At 51.7% G+C, this 23,049-nt stretch overlaps 2 protein-coding genes across 6 annotated transcripts in view; both read right to left on the bottom strand.

The window, feature by feature from the left end:
• Window positions 1-8,305, bottom strand: part of MTF1 (metal regulatory transcription factor 1) — a 39,073-nt gene extending 30,768 nt beyond the window's left edge. Inside the window, exons 1-2 of one of the 3 annotated variants that reach the window (XM_038758034.1) lie at window positions 8,257-8,305; window positions 2,814-3,275 (exon numbers count right to left, since the gene is read on the bottom strand). In XM_038758034.1, the coding sequence (XP_038613962.1) occupies window positions 2,814-3,224 (411 nt within the window). In that variant the 5' untranslated portion in view covers window positions 3,225-3,275; window positions 8,257-8,305. Of the gene's footprint in view, window positions 1-2,813; window positions 3,276-3,974; window positions 3,994-4,087; window positions 4,129-8,256 lie in introns of those variants that run through there. The other 2 variants (XM_038758035.1, XM_038758036.1) reach the window with 2 other exon arrangements.
• Window positions 8,306-10,909: 2,604 nt separating this feature from the next.
• INPP5B (inositol polyphosphate-5-phosphatase B) overlaps window positions 10,910-23,049 on the bottom strand; it is a 66,483-nt gene continuing 54,343 nt past the window's right edge. For 2 of the 3 annotated variants that reach the window (XM_038758159.1, XM_038758160.1), the window contains 8 exons: window positions 22,042-22,152; window positions 21,153-21,315; window positions 20,632-20,867; window positions 16,236-16,349; window positions 13,869-13,953; window positions 13,540-13,667; window positions 13,093-13,204; window positions 10,910-11,748 (listed from right to left, as the gene is read on the bottom strand). In XM_038758159.1, the coding sequence (XP_038614087.1) occupies window positions 11,624-11,748; window positions 13,093-13,204; window positions 13,540-13,667; window positions 13,869-13,953; window positions 16,236-16,349; window positions 20,632-20,867; window positions 21,153-21,315; window positions 22,042-22,152 (1,074 nt within the window). In that variant the 3' untranslated portion in view covers window positions 10,910-11,623. Of the gene's footprint in view, window positions 11,749-13,092; window positions 13,205-13,539; window positions 13,668-13,868; window positions 13,954-16,235; window positions 16,350-20,631; window positions 20,868-21,152; window positions 21,316-22,041; window positions 22,153-23,049 lie in introns of those variants that run through there. The other variant, XR_005454407.1, reaches the window with a different exon arrangement.

Below are 23,049 nucleotides of genomic sequence, written 5' to 3'. Positions count from 1 at the left end.
CTCAATAGAGCTTTGAAGGGAGAAAGAGAGCTAGCTTGGCAAATGTGTGGAGGGAGGGCATTCCGGGCCAGGGGGAGGACGTGGGCCGGGGGTCAATCAATCAATCGTATTTATTGAGCGCTTACTGTGTGCAGAGCACTGTACTAAGCGCTTGGGAAGTACAAGTTGGCAACAAGTTGGTCGACGGTGGGACAGGCGAGAACGAGGTACAGTGAAGAGGTTAGCAGCAGAGGAGCGGAGAGCGCGGGCTGGGCTGGAGAAGGAGAGAAGGGAGGTGAGGTAGGAGGGGGAGAGGGGATGGATGGACAGCCTTGAAGCCGAGAGTGAGGAGTTTTTGCTTTACTTTTCTGTGCCTCAGTTACCTCGCTCACCTGTAAAATGGGGATTAAGACTGTGAGTCCTAACTATCCCGGTGTTTAGTACCATGCCTGGCCCATAAGAAGCCCTTAACAAGTACCATTATAAAAAAAACTGAACCACACACCCCCATCCTCGTGAAGGAAACAAATCTTCTAGACGGTGAGCCCACTGTTGGGTAGGGACCGTCTCTATATTTTGCCAACTTGGACTTCCCAAGCACTTAGTACAGTGCTCTGCACACAGTAGGCGCTCAATAAATACGACTGAATGAATGAACGAATGAAATCAGCCAGACTGACTGGATGCCCTGAGGGGCACCATCTAAGACTGGGGGAAACCGCGTAAGCAGGCCACCCTCCACAGAACTGGCCACTTTGGGAATCAGACAGGCCGGCAACCCACGCCAGGGGATGATTTCAGCGTGGCTCAGTGGAAAGAGCCTGGGCTTTGGAGTCAGAGGTCGTGGGTTCAAATCCCGGCTCCACCACACGTCTGCTGTGTGACTTTGGGCAAGTCACTTCACTTCTCCGGCCTCAGTGACCTCATCTGTAAAATGGGGATAAAGACTGTGAGCCCCCCTTGGGACCACCTGATCACCTTGTAACCTCCCCAGCGCTTAGAACAGCGCTTTGCACATAGTAAGCGCTTAATAAATGCCATCATTATTATTATTATTATTTCATGTCCTACGAGTGACAGTTGGAGAAGAGTAGAGACAAAGCAAGCAATAAAACACAGTCAGAGACCTTGAAACAAAACAGCAAATCGTCTCCCGGACGGACTGGTTTGTGGAGGTTGAATAAACCTACTAGTGAAACTGAATGTTCGTTTTCGGGGTCACAGAGGAGATTTGAGCTGGGGGTGGATTTAGGGAATGGTCAAAAGAGAGAGGCATCTTCGACGTTGAGTTCCCAGATCTGTGACCTTTGGGCATTTGATATTCACCCTAACCTCAGCCCCACAGAACTTATGTACAGATCTAGAAATTACTAGCTATAAATTATTTACTTATATCAATGTCTATCTTCCCATCTAGGCTGTCACTGTGGGGAGGGAACGCGTCTACCAACTCTGCTGTGTTATGCCCTCTCAAGTGCTCAGTACAGTGCCCTGCATACGGTAAGCGCTCAATCAATACCACTGATTGACATATCACCGTGGAGCAGTAAACAAGCGTGCTAGGTGCCACGCAGCCCGTTTACAACCCGACGAAACCTTCTTACTTCTGCTCATTTAACAACCCCGGGGCTCGGCGAACACACACCCCTGAAGTCCTCCGCCGCCCAAATTCGTTTTGATCTTTTTTCCCGCTTGGGATCAGCGGATAAAGGGAAAACTGCCAGACAGGAACCTAGCTCTCAGTCACAAGGACTCAAAAAAACCATTCCCAAAACAACACGATAAACAACACGATCACCAAAACAGGCGAAATTTCAATCAGCCCAGGGAATCGACCAGATACAATCTCCACTCTAAAGCCGAAACCTGACCCGGGGTTACCGCTCCACTCCCACACAGCTCCTCCGCAGGCTTTCCCCTGAAGAAAAAAGTGTTTCTACCGCAGTTCTGCTAATTTTCCTTTTCGTTTCATCTCAGTTTGGGAGAAGGGGGTTCCTCATTTAGTCCCTCCGCATGTCCACAGCTTGACAGCAGACCAAAAGGAGCAAATGACTCGATAAAAGCCAAAAGGACCCAAACCAAAGCAAGAGGCGGTCACCGAAAGGTCAAAAGTTTGGAACTACCATGCGGGGCATCGGATTAGGAATTGACGCTGGGATCCCTTATTTTTTTTGAGACTCCCGTTCAACTTCCGACCGACGCTAACGGCCGACTCTCCCCCTCTACGTCGCCGGCGGGGAACGTGCCCGCTAACTCTGTTGCATCGTACTGTCCCGTGCGCTCAGTACAGTGCTCTGCACACAGTAGAAGCAGCGTGGCTCAGAGGAAAGACCACAGGCCTGGGATGACTCCCAGGGGTTGTGAGTTCTAATCCCGGCTCCGTCACCTCTCAGCCGTGTGCCTTTAGGCAAGTCACTTAACTTCTCTGTGCCTCAGTTACCTCATCTGTAAAATATGTTTTATTGTCTGTCTCCCCCTTCTAGACTGTGAGCCCGCTGTTGGGTAGGGACCGTCTCTATATGTTGCCAACTTGTACCTCCCAAGCGCTTAGTACAGTGCTCTGCACACAGTAAGCGCTCAATAAATACGACTGAATGAATGAATGAATGATGAATGAAGGAGGATGAAGACTTGCGGGACAACCTGATGACCTGGTGTCTCCCCCAGTGCTTGGCACATAGTAAGCGCTTAACAAAAATAATAATAATAATGGCATTTATTAAGCGCTTACTATGTGCAAAGCACTGTTATGCCATATTATTATTATTGTAGTAAGAGCTCAATGAATATCATCGATGACGGCGCCGCGGGTTTTATCCCCGACGGTCACTTACTTCTTTGTGTTTGGTCTCCGGGCACTCGGACTGCAGGGTGAGCGTGGCACCTTCGATATTGCGTGGCATAGGAGTCGATCCAGGGTTTATCGTTAGGTGGATCTGATCGGGCGAGATAATGTGTTGCACGTAACCCTGGGACATTCCTTCATGATCTGCTATTAGGTGAAACCCCTCCTCGGGACCACCTACTAAAAAAGGCAACTGTTCCCCGCACTGTCCGTCATCGTCCTCCTCTTCCAGCGTGCCGGGGTCCTGCTCTATGAGCACGGTTGTCCTGTCGTAGACCGTCCCGGAGGAGGAGGGCATCAGGCCGTTCTCCACAAACCTAAGCATCTTCTCCTCTTGCGTCAGCTCATCTTCCTCCGCCTCAAAGTAGATGACGTTGTCCTCCGGGCTGTTCTCCCCCATGGTCCGACCGAGTTCAGCGCGAGTGCGAGCAACGAGAAGGTAACGGTTTGTCTGAAACGGAACAGAGCGAGGGTCAAACCCGTGGCGAGGCATTAGACTGAAAGCTCGCTGTGCGCCCGTTAACGGGTCTACTGACTCTGAAGTGCTCGCCCAAGCACTCAGTACCAATAAGTTCTCCAAAAAAACCCCACTGGTTGATTCGAGTCGGACGCAAGGATGCCTCAGCCCCCTCTAGCATCATCATCAATCGCATTTATTGAGCGCTTACTATGTGCAGAGCACTGTACTAAGCGCTTGGGAAGTACAAATTGGCAACACATAGAGACAGTCCCTACCCAACAGTGGGCTCACAGTCTAAAAGGGGGAGACAGAGAACAAAACCAAACATACCAACAAAATAAAATAAATAGGATAGATACGTACAAGTAAAATAAATAAATAAATAGAGTAATAAATATGTACAACCATATATACATATATACAGGTGCTGTGGGGAAGGGAAGGAGGTAAGATGGGGGGATGGAGGGGGGACGAGGGGGAGAGGAAGGCAGCACGCGCCTTCCCTCTTCCAATCCATGTTTGCTTGCGGAATGCCCCATTAAAAGAAATGAAAAAAATAAACACAACCCACTCGGATCAAGGCGAATCACCAAAGATTTAAGAACAGCCGGCCATTCTGGCTCGTGTTTCCTGGGAGAGTTTGGTAACACGACTTGGTACAGGAATTTCCGCGTGTACTTTGATACTGACCAAGTGAGGCAGCCAAATGCAACCGAGGAAGAAGCGTGTAGAACGGTCAGTACTCGGTAAAGGGCTGATTTTGAAGACGGAGGAAAACAAAACAAAACAACACAGATATTCACCGATAAAGAACGGCGCTTTTTCGTGTATTGCTCCTTATGGGTTCCATCACGGTATCCTCACTGCTCAAACGCGCTTCGCTAACACGCTGGGGGTGTCCTTCATCTTAAAGAATCGTTCACGTTACACCCTGCAGCAGCTTCTCTGAAACGCCCTAACAGCTTTAAAACTCCATTTAAAGCTTTCCAACTACCGATATACGATATATTTAGTATACAGATATAGTTTGCTTCACATTAGTCTCCTGATCCGGAACTTTAGCTCAAGGCACAATTTTTAGAATGCTTTTAAGACTGTGGCCTCTAGACTGTAAATCCGCTGTGGGCAGGGATTTCTCTCTCTTTACTGTTGTATTGTACTTTCCAAGCGCTCAGTACAGTGCTCTGCACACAGTAAGCGTTCAATAAGACTGAATGAATGCTTTTAGACTAAATATACTCAAGGAACTAAAAAAAAAAAAAAGCAGGAATGCCTTTTTCCTTTTTCCCGGTGGCTTTATTTCACTTTGTTTTTCTCTTGACTGAATGGAAAACTCCATCCCCAAAGTGGGAGAGGAGCCGGGACAATCCGCAAGGTGGTTGGGACTATTTATCTCTCGCCCTTACGCAACCCCCAGATACACACGCATGGCGTGTCCCTGCAGTTAAGGGGAAAAGATAAGCGATCCCTGCAATCTAAAGGGCCCAGTCCGTCACTCGCCCTCGGAGCAATCGCTCAGTACACTGCTCTGCACACGGTGAGCGCTCAATAAATACGACTGGATGAATGAATACGACTGAAAGAATGAAAGCAGCGTGACAGAAATGAGAGAAGCGGCGGGGCTCAGTGGCAAGGGCCCGGGCGGGGGAGTCGGAGGTCGTGGGTTCTAATCCCGGCTCGGCCACTTGTCAGCTGGATGATGTTGGGCCAGTCGCTTCACTTCTCCGGGCCTCAGTTCCCTCATCTGGAAAATGGGGATGAAGAACGGGAGCTCCACGTGGGACAACGTGATCACCTTGTATCTACCTCGGCGCTTATTCATTCAGTCATTCATATTTACTATGCGCTGTGTGCAGAGTCCTGTACTAGGCGCTTGGGAAGTACAAATCGGCAACAGATAGAGATGGGCTCATGGTACATAGTAAGCGCTTAACAAATACCACTATTATAATGATGGTGATGATAAAAGGGGGCCCCGAGCTGCCGTCCGTTCGGCTGGACTGTGAGCCCGTTGTTGGGTAGGGACCGTCTCTACATGTTGCCAACTTGTACTTCCCAAGCGCTTAGTACAGTGCTCTGCACACAGTCAGTGCTTAATCTATTTGTTCTGACGACTTGACACCTGTCCACATGCTTTGTTTTGTTGTCTGTCTCCCCCTTCTAGGCTGGGAGCCCGTTGTTGGGTAGGGACCATCACCATATGTTGTCGACTTGTACTTCCCAAGCGCTTAGTCCAGGGCTCTGCACATAATAAGCGCTCAATAAATACGATTGAATAAATGAGTGAATGAATACATACAATTGAATAAATGAATGGAAGCCCCACGGAAGGTTGTGGCCCTGAGCGGGGTGGGAGGGGGGGAGGCGTCAGGTCACGGAAAGGAAGACGAAGGGGGAGGATGGGATGAGAGAGGAGGAGGAGGAGGATGGGATGAAGGAGGAGGAGGAGTCAGGGCTCCCAGAGCGGGGCTGGGGCCATGGCACGGGTGACCTGGGAGAAGGGTCGTTCATTCATTCATTCATTCAATCGTATTTATTGAGCGCTTATTGTGTGCAGAGCACTGGACTAAGTGCTTGGGAAGTCCAAGTTGGCAACATATAGAGACGGTCCCTACCCAACAGCGGGCTCACAGTCTAGAAGGGGGAGACGGACAACAAAACAACAAAACATATTAACCAAATAAAATGGATAGAATAGTAAATGTGGACAAGTAAAATAGAGTAATAAATCTGTAGAAACATCTATACAGGTGCTGTGGGGAGGGGAAGGAGGTAAGGTGGGGGGAAGGGGAGAGGAAGGAGGGAGCTCATTCATTCATTCAATCGTATTTATTCATTCATTCATTCACTTAATCGTATTTAATGAGTGCTTATTGTGTGCAGAGCACTGTACTAAGCACTTGGGAAGTCCAAGTCGGCAACATATCGAGACGGTCCCTACCCTACAGTGGGCTCACAGTCTAGAAGGGGGAGACAGACAACAAAACAAAATATAGTAACAAAATAAAATGGATAGAATAGTAGATGTGTACAAGTAAAATAGAGTAATAAATCTGTAGAAACATCTATACAGGTGCTGCGGGGAGGAGAAGGAGGTAAGGTGGGGGGGAAGGGGAGAGGAAGGAGGGGGCTCATTCATTCATTCAATCGTATTTATTCATTCATTCACTTAATCGTATTTACTGAGCGCTTATTGTGTGCAGAGCACTGGACTAAGCGCTTGGGAAGTCCAAGTTGGCAACATCTAGAGACAGTCCCTACCCAACAGCGGGCTCACAGTCTAGAAGCGGGAGACAGACAACAAAACATATTAACCAAATAAAATGGATAGAATAGTAAATGTGTACAAGTAAAATAGAGTAATAAATCTGTAGAAACATCTATACAGGTGCTGTGGGGAGGGGAAGGAGGTAAGGTGGGGGGGAAGGGGAGAGGAAGGAGGGGGCTCATTCATTCATTCAATCGTATTTATTCATTCATTCACTTAATCGTATTTAATGAGTGCTTATTGTGTGCAGAGCACTGTACTAAGCACTTGGGAAGTCCAAGTCGGCAACATATCGAGACGGTCCCTACCCTACAGTGGGCTCACAGTCTAGAAGGGGGAGACAGACAACAAAACAAAATATATTAACAAAATAAAATGGATAGAATAGTAGATGTGTACAAGTAAAACAGAGTAATAAATCTGTAGAAACATATATACAGGTGCTGTGGGGAGGAGAAGGAGGTAAGGTTGGGGGGAAGGGGAGAGGAAGGAGGGGGCTCATTCATTCATTCAATCGTATTTATTCATTCATTCACTTAATCGTATTTATTGAGTGCTTATTGTGTGCAGAGCACTGGACTAAGCGCTTGGGAAGTCCAAGTTGGCAACATCTAGAGACAGTCCCTACCCAACAGCGGGCTCACAGTCTAGAAGGGGGAGACAGAGAACAAAACATATTAACCAAATAAAATGGATAGAATAGTAAATGTGTACAAGTAAAATAGAGTAATAAATCTGTAGAAACATCTATACAGGTGCTGTGGGGAGGGGAAGGAGGTAAGGTGGGGGGGAAGGGGAGAGGAAGGAGGGGGCTCATTCATTCATTCAATCGTATTCATTCATTCATTTAATCGTATTTATTGAGCGCTTACTGTGTGCAGAGCACTGTACTAAGCGCTTGGGAAGTCCAAGTTGGCAACATCTAGAAACGGTTCCTACCCAACAGTGGGCTCACAGTCTAAAAGGGGGAGGCAGAGAACAAAACCAAACATATGAACAAAATAAAATAGATAGAATAGTAAATATGTACAAGTAAAATAGAGTAATAAATCTGTACAGACGTATATACAGGTGCTGTGGGGAGGGGAAGGAGGTAAGGTGGGGGGGAAGGGGAGAGGAAGGAGGGGGCTCATTCATTCATTCAATCGTATTTATCCGTTCATTCAATCGTATTTATTGAGCGCTTATTGTGTGCAGAGCACTGGACTAAGCGCTTGGGAAGTCCAAGTTGGCAACATCTAGAGACGGTCCCTACCCAGCAGCGGGCTCACAGGCTAGAAGGGGGAGACAGAGAACAAAACCAAACATATTAACAAAATAAAATGGACAGAATAGTACATGTGGACAAGTAAAATAGAGTAATAAATCTGTACAGGTGGTGTGGGGAGGGGAAGGAGGCCAGGCGGGAGGGGAGAGGAAGGAGGGGGCTCGGTCTGGGAAGGCCTCCTGGAGGAGGTGAGCTGTCAGGAGGGAGCCCCCTCGGGGGAGGCGGGTCCGGGGGGGACAGTCGGGTCCCCTAAGAGGGATGGGAGGAGCAGGGGCCCGTTGCCATGGAGACGGGGGGGTTGGATTCTGGTCCCCATGGAGACAGAGGGGAGGGAGCCGGAAGGGGGGGGCGTCTCCCTGGAAACGCGGCCCCCTCCCCCCCCCCAGCCCGGGTGGGGGGGGGCGGGGGGTCCCCCGAGCCGAGGGGGGGGCTCTTACCCGGGCGGCTCCCGGCTGCGGGCCTCCCCGGCGGCCCCATGATTTCCCCCTCCCCCCCTCCCCGCGCCACCCCGCACATCACTTCCGCTTCCGCCTTCCGCAGGAAGGAGGGGAACCCGGGGGGGGGAGGGCCAATCAGCGGCGAGGGCGGGCCCGGGGCGGGCCAATCGGAGGAGCGGAGGGGCGGGGCTTGGCGGAGGGGGCGGGGCTCGGCGCGGGGGGCGGGGCCCGGGGCGGGGCGGGGCGCAGGGGCCGGCAGGGAAACCCCTCCGGAGGGAGGGGGCGGGGACACGCCCCGCCCCCCTCAGTCATTCATCCATCCATCCATTCATTCATTCATCCATCCATCCAATCGTATTGATCGAGCGCTTCCTGTGTGCAGAGCACTGGACTAAGCGCTTGGGAAGTCCAAGTTGGCAACATCTTGAGACGGTCCCTACCCAACAGCGGGCTCAAAGTCAGCCATCCATTCATTCATTCATCCATCCATTCATTCATTCAATCGTATTTATTGAATGAATAAATTCAATAAATTCATCCATTCATCCAATCGTATTGATTGAGCGCTTACTGTGTGCAGAGCACTGGACTAAGCGCTTGGGAAGTCCAAGTTGGCAACATCCAGAGACGGTCCCTACCCAACAGCGGGCTCACAGTCATCCATCTATTCATTCATTCATCCATTCATTCATTCAATCACATTTATTGAGCGCTTACTGTGTGCAGAGCACTGGACTAAGCGCTTGGGAAGTCCAAGTTGGCAACATCTAGAGACGGACCCTACCCAACAGAGGGCTCACAGTCATCCATCCATTCATTCATTCATCCATCCATCCATCCATTCATTCAATTGTATTTATTGAGCGCTTACTGTGTGCAGAGCACTGGACTAAGCGCCTGGGAAGTCCAAGTTGGCAACATCTAGAGACGGTCCCTACCCAACAGTGGGCTCACAGTCATCCATCCATTCATTCATTCATCCATTCATTCATTCAATCACATTTATTGAGCGCTTACTGTGTGCAGAGCACTGGACTAAGCGCTTGGGAAGTCCAAGTTGGCAACATCTACAGACGGTCCCTAATAATAATAATAATAATAATAATAATAATAATAATAATAATGTTGGCATTTGTTAAGCGCTTACTATGTGCAAAGCACTGTACTAAGCGCTGGGGGGGGCTACAAAGTGATCAGGTTGTCCCACAGGGGGCTCACAGTCAATCCCCATTTTACAGATGAGGTAACTGAGGCTCAGACAAGTGAAGTGACTTGCCCAAGGTCACACAGCAGACATGTGGCAGAGCCGGGATTCAAACCCATGGCCTCTGACTCCAAAGCCCGGGCTCTTTCCACTGAGCCACGCCAACAGTGGGCTCATAGTCATCCATCCATTCATCCATCCATTCATTCATCCATTCATTCAATCGTATTTATTGAGCGCTTACTGTGTGCAGAGCACTGGACTAAGCACTTGGAAAGTACAATACAGCAATAGAGACAATCCTTTAAAAGTTTACTATGTATAGAGCACTGTACTAAGCGCTTGGGATGAGTCAATGGTATATATTAAAAGCTTACTATGTGCAAAGCACTGTACTAAGCACTTGGGATCAATCAATGGGATTCATTCATTCATTCATTCAATTGTATTTCTTGAGCGCTTACTGCGTGCAGAGCACTGTACTAAACGCTCAGAAAGTACAATACAGCAATATAGAGAGAATCCTTTAAAAGCTTATTATGTGCAGAGCACTGTAGTAAGCACTTGGGATCAATCAATGGGATTCATTCATTCATTCAATTGTATTTCTTGAGTGCTGTGTGCAGAGCACTGTACTAAACGCTTGGAAAGTACAATACAGCAATATAGACAATCCTTTAAAAGCTTATTATGTGCAGAGCACTGTACTAAGCACTTGGGATCAATCAATGGCATCACTAAACGCTTACTATGTGCTGAGCACTGTACTAAGCGCTTGGAAAATACAATGCAGCAATATAGAGAGACAATCCCTTAAAAGCTTACTATGTGCAGAGCACTGTACTAAGCACTGGGGATCAGTCAATGGTATTCATTAAAATCAATCAATCGTATTTATTGAGCGCTTACTGTGTGCAGAGCACTGTACTAAGCGCTTGGGAAGTACAAGTTGGCAACATATAGAGACAGTCCCTACCCATTAAAAGCTTACTACGTGCTGAGCACTGTACTAAGCGCTTGGAAAGTACAATGCAGCAATATAGAGAGACAATCCCTTAAAAGCTTATTATGTGCAGAGCGCTGTACTAAGCACTGGGGATCAGTCAATGGTATTCATTAAAATCAATCAATCGTATTTATTGAGTGCTTACTGTGTGCAGAGCACTGTACTAAGCACTGGGGATCAGTCAATGGTATTCATTAAAATCAATCGTATTTATTGAGCGCTTACTGTGTGCAGAGCACTGTACTAAGCGCTTGGGAAGTACAAGTTGGCAACAAATAGAGACAGTCCCTACCCATTAAAAGCTTACTATGTGCAGAGCACTGTACTAAGCGCTTGGAAAGCACAATGAAGCAACAGAGACAATCCCTTAAAAGCTCATTACCGAGCGGACCGGGACGGTGAAGGAGTCGGGGGGCGGGCCGACAACAGGAACACACGTACTCTGCTGTTAAAAATAGGTTTATCTTCCAAATATATTACACATATTAGGATGGGGCGGGTTGTAGGGGGGGAGGGAAAAGGTAACAATATATACAGCGTGAGAGATTATCTCGTTTAAGAACCCAGATAAACATCATCGGTTTTGCGGTTTTAATACCCTCAAGTCACTCTAGCACCTGCTCAGCAAATGGCAACTTTTGTGGTAGGGGTGGAGGGTGTGTTTGTGTGTGTGTGAGAGAGAGAGAGAGCGTGCAAGTATGGCGAACACTCGACAATCCCTTGGCAAAACCGAGGAGGGACAAGGGGTCCGCCTGCCGAGCCACTAACAGCGTGCATTCCCGTTCTCCCACTCACCTTCCCCAAAACAGTTCATTAAAGCTCCCGAATCCAGGGGAACTTGGCCCAGAAGTGACACGCTTTCCCCAAGACAGGCAGAGGAAGCAGGCTGGTGTCACCCGTTCCCTAAAAAAAAGGAACCCGAGAACTATTTCTACACGTTAACGACAACGAGGCCGAGGGGGAAAACGTCAGTTCCGCGGTTGGCTGGTTTCTTCACACCTCGTTACGGGATTCACCATTCCTCACATCCCGCGCTCTGCCGGGCGCACGCAACTCGGGCTGGAGGGTGGGCCGCCTTCCGCCGCCGGAGGGCTCTAATCCCGACGGGATTCCCAGCGGGAAGTTCCGGGGCCGCGACCGTCCGCCGGGGCCGGGGTTCAGGGGGCGTCGCTGCCTCTCAGGAGGAACTGGTGAACGAAGTCTTGAGCCTTCCTCTTCTCCGCCACGTCGGGCGACGGGTGTCCGGACGGGGAGCGGAGCAGCAGGCTGCCAAATATGCTCGCTGGGTAGGGGGGACACCGAGTCAGCGCAGGGGAGACGGGGCCGGGGGGGTCTCTCAAGTACCACATCTCCGCTCCCGACAGATCGGCCCCTCGGGAAGGCCTGGTCTCCCCTCCGTAGGGTGCTGGGGGTGGCAACGGGTTCTGCGTTGCCTCAGTTTGACTTGTATCGCGCTCTCCCAGGTGCTCAGTACAGTGATCTATCTGCACCTAGTAAGTGCTCAATCATCATCAATCATCAGTCGCATTTATTGAGCGCTTACTGTGTGCAGAGCACTGTGCTAAGCGCTTGGGAAGTACAAATTGGCAACATCTAGAGACAGTCCCTACCCAACAGTGGGCTCACAGGGACCTGGGTCCTGATCCCGGCTCTGCCACTTGTCTGCTGTGTGATCTGGAGCGAGTCACCTCACTTCTCTGTGCCTCAGTTCCCTCATCTGTAAAATGGGGACTAAGACTGTGAACCCCACGTGGGACGGGGACTGCATCCAACCCGATCAGCTTGCAACTACCCCGGCACTTGGAATAGAGAGTGCTTAACAAACACCATTAAAAAAATAAGTAAACACGATTGATTGATTTGACTGGGCATCGTGGAGTGCGCAGGTGAATTCCCTGGGTGGTTTTCCCCTACGGGCCAGCTCGCTCAGCCAATTAATGGTAATAATAATAATAATAATAATGATGATGGCATTTGTTAAGCGCTTACTATGTGCAAAGCACTGTTCTAAGCGCTGGGAGGGGAATACAAGGTGATCGGGTCGTCCCACGGGGGGCTCACAGCCTTCATCCCCATTTTACAGACGAGGGAACTGAGGCTCCGAGAAGTTAAGCGACTTTCCCAAGGTCACACAGCAGATATGTGGCGGAGCCAGGATTCGAACCCATGATCTCTGACTCCAAATAATAATGATGGCATTTGTTAAGGGCTTACTATGTGCCAAGCACTGTTCTAAGCGCTGGGATAGATACAAGGTCATCAGGTTGTCCCACGTGGGGCTCACAGTCTTCACTCCCATTTTACAGATGAGGTCAGAGGCCCAGAGACGTCAAGTGACTTGCCCAAAGTCGCAAAACAGACATGTGGCGGAGCCGGGATTCGAACCCACAACCTCTGACTCCAAAGCCCGTGCTCTTTCCACTGAGCCACGCTCTTTCTCTATCCGGTGTTTACTGAGTGCTCTCTATACGGAGGGTACTGTACTGAGCACTTGAGAGAGGACACTACCACTCACGTGCCCCCTGCCCACGGCGAGCTTTCGGTCCTAAAGGGGGAGACGGCCGCGAAAACAAATGTCAGCTGCCTGCGTAAGCGCTGCGGGGCTGAATCCCAAGCGCGAGCTCACCGAGAATATTCTCATCCAGGTGGTTTTTCGCCGAGTTGTTCAGTAGTTCCCGCAGAAATGCCATCAAATAGTTGAAGACGTTCTTGTAGCAGGCGGGGAGGGTCGAGATGACCTGGAGGTGGAGTGGGAGGGGGTGGGCTACTGAGCCAAACCCTGGGGAGCCCAAACGTCTGCCTGCCCAGCTTCCAGAAGGGCATCGTTATTCAGTCGTATTTATTGAGCGCTTCCTGCGTGCAGAGCACTGTACTAAGCGCTTGGGAAGTACAAGCTGGCAACATCATTAGGGCCCATTCTTTCGCCGGCCCGTGATTCTCCAGTCTCGAACGCCACCCGCCCCTCAGGGTTAGCCGTCCCCTTAGGCGCTCGGTACGGCGCTCTGCACACAGTAAGCGCTCAATAAATCCGATTGAATTGAATGAGTGAATCCCCCCACCACCACCCACCCACCTGTCGGCTGGCCTGGTGATCGCCCACACACTCCAAGCAGCTCTCGTACAGCCCGTAGCACACCACCGGCTCCGGGAGGCTCTCCAGGAAAAGCAACAGGGCTTCCGCCACCGAGTGACTGCTGCCGGCTGGCACGGCGTGGTTAAGGAAGGAAAAGGGGACCCGTGCAGACTCGCCCCCCGAAATTCCCGGCCTGCCCCTTCTCCCGCCGCCCGGGCCCCGGAGGGAACGGGCGGCCGCTCGGCCCGAGCGTCCCCGGGTGGCTGCCGGAGGCGGCGGCCGAGGGGGCTTCCCCATCTGCTCCGAAGCGAAGAGACCGGCAAGGATACACAGGGTTTCGGGCGAGCCCGTGTCCAAACAGTCCCGGATCTGTTGGAATTCCGACCTCAAGCCCGGCTGCTGGAACAGGTCTTCCTGCAAAACAGCACGGGGCCGGGTGGCAACTCTTGGGAATTGGGGGCGTCCAGAGCTGGGATCAGGGGAAGGGGGCGGGTGGGCTGCTTCTCCCCCGGACTCTTCGACCGCTGGCTCGGGGCTTGCGGGAGAACTTGGGTCTGTGATGATAAACTACAAGTCCGGGATCCCGTAAGGAATCTTTTAGACTGTGAGCCCACTGTTGGGTAGGGACTGTCTCTATATGTTGCCAACTTGGACTTCCCAAGCGCTTAGTCCAGTGCTTTGCACACAGTAAGTGCTCAATAAATACGATTGATTGAATAAATAGAGGTCACTCGGGTTCGTCCGGCCACGACTTTCCGCTGTTCCTAGCCTCTCCACTCTACCGATTCCTTGGTTGAATCCCACGGGATTGAGCGGGACAAGGAGCAGAGACTCCATCCGGACTCGGCACGCCCACAGGGTGTAGGTGGGCAAGAGGGGTTCATCATCATCATCACTCGTATTTATTGAGCGCTTACTATGTGCAGAGCACTGTACTAAGCGCTTGGGAAGTACAAATTGGCAACACACAGAGACAGTCCCTACCCAACAGTGGGCTCACAGTCTAAAAGGGGGAGACAGAGAACAAAACCAAACATACCAACAAAATAAAATAAATAGGATAGATATGTACAAGTAAAATAAATAGAGTAATAAATATGGACAACCATATATACATATATACAGGTGCTGTGGGGAAGGGAAGGAGGTAAGATGGGGGGATGGAAAGGGGGCGAGGGGGAGAGGAAGGAAGGGGCTCAGTCTGGGAAGGCCTCCTGGAGGAGGTGAGCTCTCAGCAGGGCCTTGAAGGGTTTTAGGTTTTCCCCTTCCCCCACTTCTTGGGCACAGCTGGGCACTCTCCCCAGGGCCCTGGGCCCACCAAGGCTCCGGGTCATAATAATAATAATAATAATAATGTTATTTGTTAAGCGCTTACTATGTGCCTGACACCATGCTAAGCGCTGTTCCAAGCGCTGGGGTAGACACAAGGAAAGTGGGCTGGACACAGTCCCTGTCTCACAGGGCGCTCACAGTCTCAATCCCCGTTTGACAGATGAGGTAACTGAGGCACAAAGGCTTGCCCAGGGTCACCCAGCAGACAAGTGGCAGAGCTGGGATTAGAACCCGCGACCTTCAGCCTCCCGGGCCCGTGTTCTAGCCGCTCCGCCAGGCTGCTTCATGCAGAGCATCTTGACGACGTCCCTGCCGGAGGCAGCAGATTCCCACACAGCTGCCGCCCTCTTCCTGGCATTTTGGATTCCCGACTTTTGTTGAGGTGGGTGTTTAGCGCTTACCGAGTGCCAGGCACTGTTCTAAACGCTGAACTTTGGGGATGTTACCCCCGCCTTGGGGGGCACGCCCCTGGCAGGAGACAGGAGAGTCCCCCACAGCCTGGCTGGGTGTAGCGGGAGGTGAGACAGTTTCCAGCATCCACCCGTTGGCAGAGGGGAGCCAGCAACAGTGCCCCTTAAAAATAATAATAATAATAATAATGGCATTTATTAAGCGCTTACTATGTGCAAAGCACCGTTCTAAGCGCTGGGGGAGGTTACAAGGTGATCAGGTTGTCCCTCGTGGGGCTCTCAGTCTCAATCCCCATTTTACAGACGGGGTAACTGAGGCACAGAGAAGTGAAGTGACTTGCCCAAAGTCACACAGCTGACCATTGGCGGAGCTGGGATTTGAACCCATGACCTGTCTGCTTTGCACATAGGAAGCGCTTAACAAATACCATCATTATTATTATTATTACATCCACCCCAGAGCTCAGTACAGTGCCTGGCACATAGTAAGTGCTGAACCAATACCACAATTATTATAGAAGCCACTGATGACCAAGGAAGAGCTGATGACTTCCCAAACTGAGCCCTCTTCTTCCTCTCCCCACCCCGCCGCCTTACCTCCTTCCCCTCCCCACAGCACCTGTATATATGGATATATGTTTGTACAGATTTATTACTCTATTTATTTTACTTGTACATATTTATTCTATTTATTTTATTTTGTTAATACGTTTTGTTTTGTTGTCGGTCTCCCCCTTCTAGACTGTGAACCCACTGTTGGGTAGGGACCGTCTCTATATGTTGCCAACTTGGACTTCCCAAGTGCTTAGTCCAGTGCTCTGCACACAGTAAGCGCTCAATAAATACGATTAAATGAATGAAGTAAGCGCACTTCCCCTGCGCCAGCAGGAAGGCGGGAGGCCCCGACACTGTTCGGAAGCAGCTTTCTGGGCCGGGAGCTCAGGTGGCACCTACCTGCTGGGCAGCATTGCGGTACAAGAAATCCACCATCATCCAGAGCTCCTTGGGGATATCCAGGGGCTTCTCCTCCTGGGAGCCGTCGGTGCCGGCCTGCAGCGGCAGCAGGGTCTGGAAAGGGATCAATCAATCAGTCGTATTTATTGAGCACTTACTGTGTGCAGAGCACTGCACCGAGCGCCTGGGAAGTCCAAGTTGGCAACATCTAGAGACGGTCCCTACCCGACCGTGGGCTCACAGTCTAGAAGGGGGAGACAGGGAACGAAACAAAACTTATTAACAAAATAAAATAAATAGAATAGATATGTACAAGTAAAATAGAGTAAAAAATCTGTACAAACATATCAATCAATCGTATTTATTGAGCACTTACTGTGTGCAGAGCACACTTGGGAAGTCCAAGTTGGCAACATCTAGAGACGGTCCCTACCTGACAGTGGGCTCACAGTCTAGAAGGGAGAGACAGGGAACGAAACAAAACATATTAACAAAATAAAATAAATAGAATAGATATGTACAAGTAAAATAGAGTAATAAATCTGTACAAACATATCAATCATTCAATCGTATTTACTGAGCGCTTACTGTGTGCAGAGCACTGCACCAAGCGCCTGGGAAGTCCAAGTTGGCAACATCTAGAGACGGTCCCTACCCGACAGTGGGCTCACAGTCTAGAAGGGGGAGACAGAGAACAAAACTGAAAATGTTAACAAAATAAAATAAATAGAATAGATATGTACAAGTATAGATATGGATGCGTGTTTGCAGTGGGGCCGGCCACTCCGGCTCGCCGCCTCCTGCTGCTGTCACGGAGGCCAGAATTAGACCTCAAACAGCCGGCCGATTTGCGTCTCTTCGGCCTGGTCCGGAAACTCTCGGGTCTTAGTTAATAATAATGGCATTTATTAAGCCATTATTTATTTATTAAGTCCTGTGAGAGCTGGACGTTCCAGGTCTCTGACACTTCATCCCTTCATTTAATCACCTTTATTGAGCACTTACTATGGGCAAAGCACTGTTCTAAGCGCTGGGGAGGTTACAAGGTGATCAGGTTGCCCCACGTGGGGCTCGCAGTCTTAATCTTCATTGTACAGATGAGGGAACTGAGGCACAGAGAAGTGAAGTGACTTGCCCAAAGTCACCCAGCTGACAATTGGCAGAGCCGGGATCTGAACCCGTGACCTTTGACTCCAAAGCCCGTGCCCCCTTCCACTGAGCTACGCTGCTTCTCCCCGAAGTCTCTTTTCCTCTTCTCCCACTCCCTTCCGCGTCACCCTGACTTGCTCCCTTTACTCATCCCCTCTCCCAGCCCCAGAGCATTTATATCCACAATTTATTTAGTTCTATTAATGTCTGTCTCCCCACCTCTGGACTGTAAGCCCGTCGTGGGCAGGGAATGTGTCTGTTCATGCTTATATCAAGTGCTTAGTACAGCGCTCTGCACACAGTAAGTGCTCAATAAAGACGATTAAATGAATGGATGAATGTGTAGCTCTCACAGGTGTGGGGACCACCAATGCCCCACCCCCGGCTCCTGCTCCATTGGGCTAGGGAAATCGTGCCACGCTAAGCCAGAGGCGGTTTTGGTCCCAGGCCATGGCCGAGGGTGGGGCGCTCAGCACATCCACCCAAACCGCCCATGAGTCAAAGCGGTCAGCTCTCAGCAGGGGAGGGAAGAAGTCGTGACTTCCCTGCTTTAAAGAAAAGCACTGCAACCACCCCCGGGCAAGCCCAACCTGGCTCAACCCCGCTATGCCCCCCGACCACCCAGTTCTGGTCACAATCACCCTCTGCGGACTGCGTTTAAGCGGTCAAAGGGAAAGAAAAAGAATCATCCGGCCGTCAGCTCTGGCAATTCCTTTCTCGGAGAATCCCTGGCAGCCAAAGTCACTGGCTCTCCAACGAACCGTGAGGAAACTGGGGCGCTCAGCACATCCACCCAAAGCGGTCGGCTCTCAGCAGGGGAGGGAAGAAGTCGTGACTTCCCTGCTTTAAAGAAAAGCACTGCAACCACCCCCGGGCAAGCCCAACCTGGCTCAACCCCGCTATGCCCCCCGACCACCCAGTTCTGGTCACAATCACCCTCTGCGGACTGCGTTTAAGCGGTCAAAGGGAAAGAAAAAGAATCATCCGGCCGTCAGCTCTGGCAATTCCTTTCTCGGAGAATCCCTGGCAGCCAAAGTCACTGGCTCTCCAACGAACCGTGAGGAAACTGGGGCGCTCAGCACATCCACCCAAAGCGGTCGGCTCTCAGCAAGGGAGGGAAGAAGTCGTGACTTCCCTGCTTTAAAGAAAAGCACTGCAACCACCCCCGGGCAAGCCCAACCTGGCTCAACCCCGCTATGCCCCCCCGACCACCCAGTTCTGGTCACAATCACCCTCTATGGACTGCGTTTAAGCAGTCAAAGGGAAAGAAAAAGAATCATCCAGCCGCCAGCTCTGGCAATTCCTTTCTCGGAGAATCCCTGGCAGCCAAAGTCACTGGCTCTCCAACGAACCGTGAGGAAACTGGGGCGCTCAGCACATCCACCCAAAAGCGGTCGGCTCTCAGCAAGGGAGGGAAGAAGTCGTGACTTCCCTGCTTTAAAGAAAAGCACTGCAACCACCCCCGGGCAAGCCCAACCTGGCTCAACCCCGCTATGCCCCCCGACCACCCAGTTCTGGTCACAATCACCCTCTATGGACTGCGTTTAAGCAGTCAAAGGGAAAGAAAAAGAATCATCCGGCCGCCAGCTCTGGCAATTCCTTTCTCGGAGAATCCCTGGCAGCCAAAGTCACTGGCTCTCCAACGAACCGTGAGGAAACTGGGGCGCTCAGCACATCCACCCAAAGCGGTCGGCTCTCAGCAGGGGAGGGAAGAAGTCGTGACTTCCCTGCTTTAAAGAAAAGCACTGCAACCACCCCCGGGCAAGCCCAACCTGGCTCAACCCCTCTATGCCCCCCGACCACCCAGTTCTGGTCACAATCACCCTCTGTGGACTGCGTTTAAGCGGTCAAAGGGAAAGAAAAAGAATCATCCGGCCGCCAGCTCTGGCAATTCCTTTCCCGGAGACTCCCTGGCGGCCGAAGTCACTGGCTCTCCAACGAACCGTGAGGAAACTGGGGCGCTCAGCACATCCACCCAAAGTGGTCGGCTCTCAGCAGGGGAGGGAAGAAGTCGTGACTTCCCTGCTTTAAAGAAAAGCACTGCAACCACCCCCGGGTAAGCCCAACCTGGCTCAACCCCGCTATGCCCCCCGACCACCCAGTTCTGGTCACAATCACCCTCTGCGGACTGCGTTTAAGCGGTCAAAGGGAAAGAAAAAGAATCATCCGGCCGCCAGCTCTGGCAATTCCTTTCCCGGAGACTCCCTGGCGGCCGAAGTCACTGGCTCTCCAACGAACCGTGAGGAAACTGGGGCGCTCAGCACATCCACCCAAAGCGGTCGGCTCTCAGCAGGGGAGGGAAGAAGTCGTGACTTCCCTGCTTTAAAGAAAAGCACTGCAACCACCCCCGGGCAAGCCCAACCTGGCTCAACCCCGCTATGCCCCCCGACCACCCAGTTCTGGTCACAATCACCCTCTGTGGACTGCGTTTAAGCGGTCAAAGGGAAAGAAAAAGAATCATCCGGCCGCCAGCTCTGGCAGTTCCTTTCCCGGAGACTCCCTGGCGGCCGAAGTCACTGGCTCTCCAACGAACCGTGAGGAAACTGGGGCGCTCAGCACATCCACCCAAAGCGGTCGGCTCTCAGCAGGGGAGGGAAGAAGTCGTGACTTCCCTGCTTTAAAGAAAAGCACTGCAACCACCCCCGGGCAAGCCCAACCTGGCTCAACCCCGCTATGCCTCCTGACCACCCAGTTCTGGTCACAATCACCCTCTGTGGACTGCGTTTAAGCGGTCAAAGGGAAAGAAAAAGAATCATCCGGCCGCCAGCTCTGGCAGTTCCTTTCCCGGAGACTCCCTGGCAGCCGAAGTCACTGGCTCTCCAACGAACCGTGAGGAAACTGGGGCGCTCAGCACATCCACCCAAAGCGGTCGGCTCTCAGCAGGGGAGGGAAGAAGTCGTGACTTCCCTGCTTTAAAGAAAAGCACTGCAACCACCCCCGGGTAAGCCCAACCTGGCTCAACCCCGCTATGCCCCCCGACCACCCAGTTCTGGTCACAATCACCCTCTGCGGACTGCGTTTAAGCGGTCAAAGGGAAAGAAAAAGAATAATCCGGCCGCCAGCTCTGGCAATTCCTTTTCCGGAGAATCCCTGGAGGCCGACGTCACTGGCTCTTCAACGAACCGTGAGGAAACAGTGGGCGCTCCGCTATCTGGGAGACTTGGGGGGGGCGACCCGGGTGCGATTTCACCCAGGGATCTTAAGATTTCCCCGGCCACCGACCCCGGGGGGGGAAAGGCGAACCCACCAGGTCCCGGATCGTTTCCGCCGGCATGTCCTGGATGGGTTCCCGCAGGTGGCAGAGCATCTGGATGGAGGAGCCGAAACAGCTGGGACGGTAGTTCCCCGACACGGAAAGGAAGTAGTCCTTCCCTCGGGTCAGGTGCAGCACCAGGATGTCCTCGATCCGATCGTCTCCCGAGTTGAGCCGCGTGGCGGTCGTCTTGTTGACGAAGAGCTCCAGCTCTATTTCGACGTGGGAACCTGAGGAGAGGACGGGCGAGGGAGGGAGGGCGTCTGAGCTCCTCCGGACCTCGGCCAAACCTCCAAAGCCGAGAGAGGGCACGGACAGCCGGGGGCCAGTCGGAAACCATCCTGCCGCTCTGGCTGGTTGGGGTCGGGGCTCCAGGGGGCCCACGGCCTCGTGTGGGAGCCGACCGGGGATATCCTGGGAAGCCCCGCAAAGCCGAGCTTGGGGGAGGCCCCCGCCCGCGGAGCCGAGAGAGGCGGTGAGTACGGGGGGCCCGAGGAGCAGCCGGAAGAGCTAACCTGGCAGCAGGAATCCTTTGCTGGGGTTGGCGGTCAGCCACGGCTTACAGTAGGAGCTCTCGCCTGGCTTGTTGATGAACTCAAATTGGCAAGGCACCTGCTCGTTGTGGATGGTGAAGGACTGGCTCTGCAGTTCCATGTACTTCACATCCTGGAAACAGAACTGAGAGCCCGGCCAGAGGGTCAGCCATTCCCCGACCCCCACTGTCCGGACAGCCAGGTACGCCAGCCTCCTCTTCTCAAGGCCGGGCCCCCAAGAGCCGGGCCTCAGCGCCGTTAATTATTTACTAACGAGGAGCTCCTGGAGGGCGGCCAACTGGTCTCCGAGTTTAGCCCAGGCTGGGGATCCGCCGTTCAAGTATTTGGGAAAAGCAATCCAAAAGCTTCAACGGAGCAAAAAAGCACCCCAAGCAGACAGATTTAACCCTCAACACGGCCCACTGTCAATGGCCGTCCCTAACCTCGCTGTTGAATAAGTTACCCGCCCCCACCAATGTAGAAGTAACACCTTGTATCCCCCCCAGCGCTTAGAACAGTGCTTTGCACATAGTAAGCACTTCACAAATGCCATTATTATTATTATTATTATTATTAACGGACTACCACTGGGGCTTCACTTCTCTCCTTTCTAATGAGGCATTTTACACACATACACACCCTGTGCTCTACAAGGTAGATTTCTCCCTCTCCCTTTCTCTCTCTCAGACTCCACAAGCCTCAGACACCAAAGCCAGAATCCTGACGGTGACTGTGAGCCCACTGTTGGGTAGGGACTGTCTCTATGTGTTGCCAATTTGTACTTCCCAAGCGCTTAGTACAGTGCTCTGCACATAGTAAGCGCTCAATAAATACGATTGATTGATTGATTGATTGACGGTATCATTCGTACCTCCCGTTTGGACAGGGTCACGGAGGGGATGCTAGCATTCTCCATCTTATCCAGGGAGCGGACGATTTCCTCCAAGGTCTTCCGGTATAGCTCCTCATTCACCACCTTGACCTGAGAGACAGAGAGAAAAAAAGAGACAGAGAAAAAGAAAAACAGAAAGAGAAAAAGAAAAGGAGAGAGAGAGAAAGAAAGGGGGAGAGCCAGAGAGAGACACTATAAAACAGGGATTAAGACTGTGAGCCCCATGTGGGACAACCTGATTACCTTGTATCTGCCCCAGCGCTTAGAACAGTGTTTGGCACATAGTAAGCGCTTAGCAAATACCAACATTATTGTTATACCCAGCCTTAAGGCCCAGAGAACTGCTTTTGCTGCGACTTGGCTTCACTTTCAGAGTACAGTAGGGCACCCAGCATGGGTAACGAGCAGCAAATGAGCATCCGGTACAGTAGGGCAGCATGGTAATTTTCCAACCAAAGTGAAAACCCAGTCTGTTTCGATTCATTAACAAAGAACCCAATTAGCAGGGCAATTAGCGGGCTCCCCGGGAAACAAAGGGAGCGGCCCCTGGGCCAGCCAAGTCACCACTGCCTCATCAGCAGGGGTCAGAATGATAGAGGGAAATTTTGGCAGGCGGCCCGACCACCGGGGCCTCGGTTCTTATGCCAAATGAATTTGCTGCCTGGCATGGACTTCTCATCGGGAGAAATATCGACAGGAAGAGCCAGAGGGCTGCTTCTGATGGGGCTCTGGGGAGGAACTTCCTTGGACCCTGATTAAAATGACAGAGGGGGTGGTGAGGAGGGCCTAGATTACACACTCCTGGAAGGCAGGGATCACGCCTTCTAGCACTTCCGAGGCTCAGTAGGATGCTCAGCAGACAGCAGGCGCTCAATAAATATCGCTGGTAGGTCGAGGTCCCCGAGCAATTTGAGAAACGGAAGGAGAACAACGGAAGCCACCAGGCCTGGCAATCTCCTCTATCGCGCTGCCAACCTCTCACCCACG

This window comes from Tachyglossus aculeatus, chromosome 16, assembly GCF_015852505.1.
Source record: "Tachyglossus aculeatus isolate mTacAcu1 chromosome 16, mTacAcu1.pri, whole genome shotgun sequence".
Taxonomy (NCBI): Eukaryota; Metazoa; Chordata; class Mammalia; order Monotremata; family Tachyglossidae; genus Tachyglossus; species Tachyglossus aculeatus.
The sequence above is the reverse complement of the archived record's forward strand: the minus strand, read 5'-3'. Positions and strand labels throughout refer to the sequence as shown.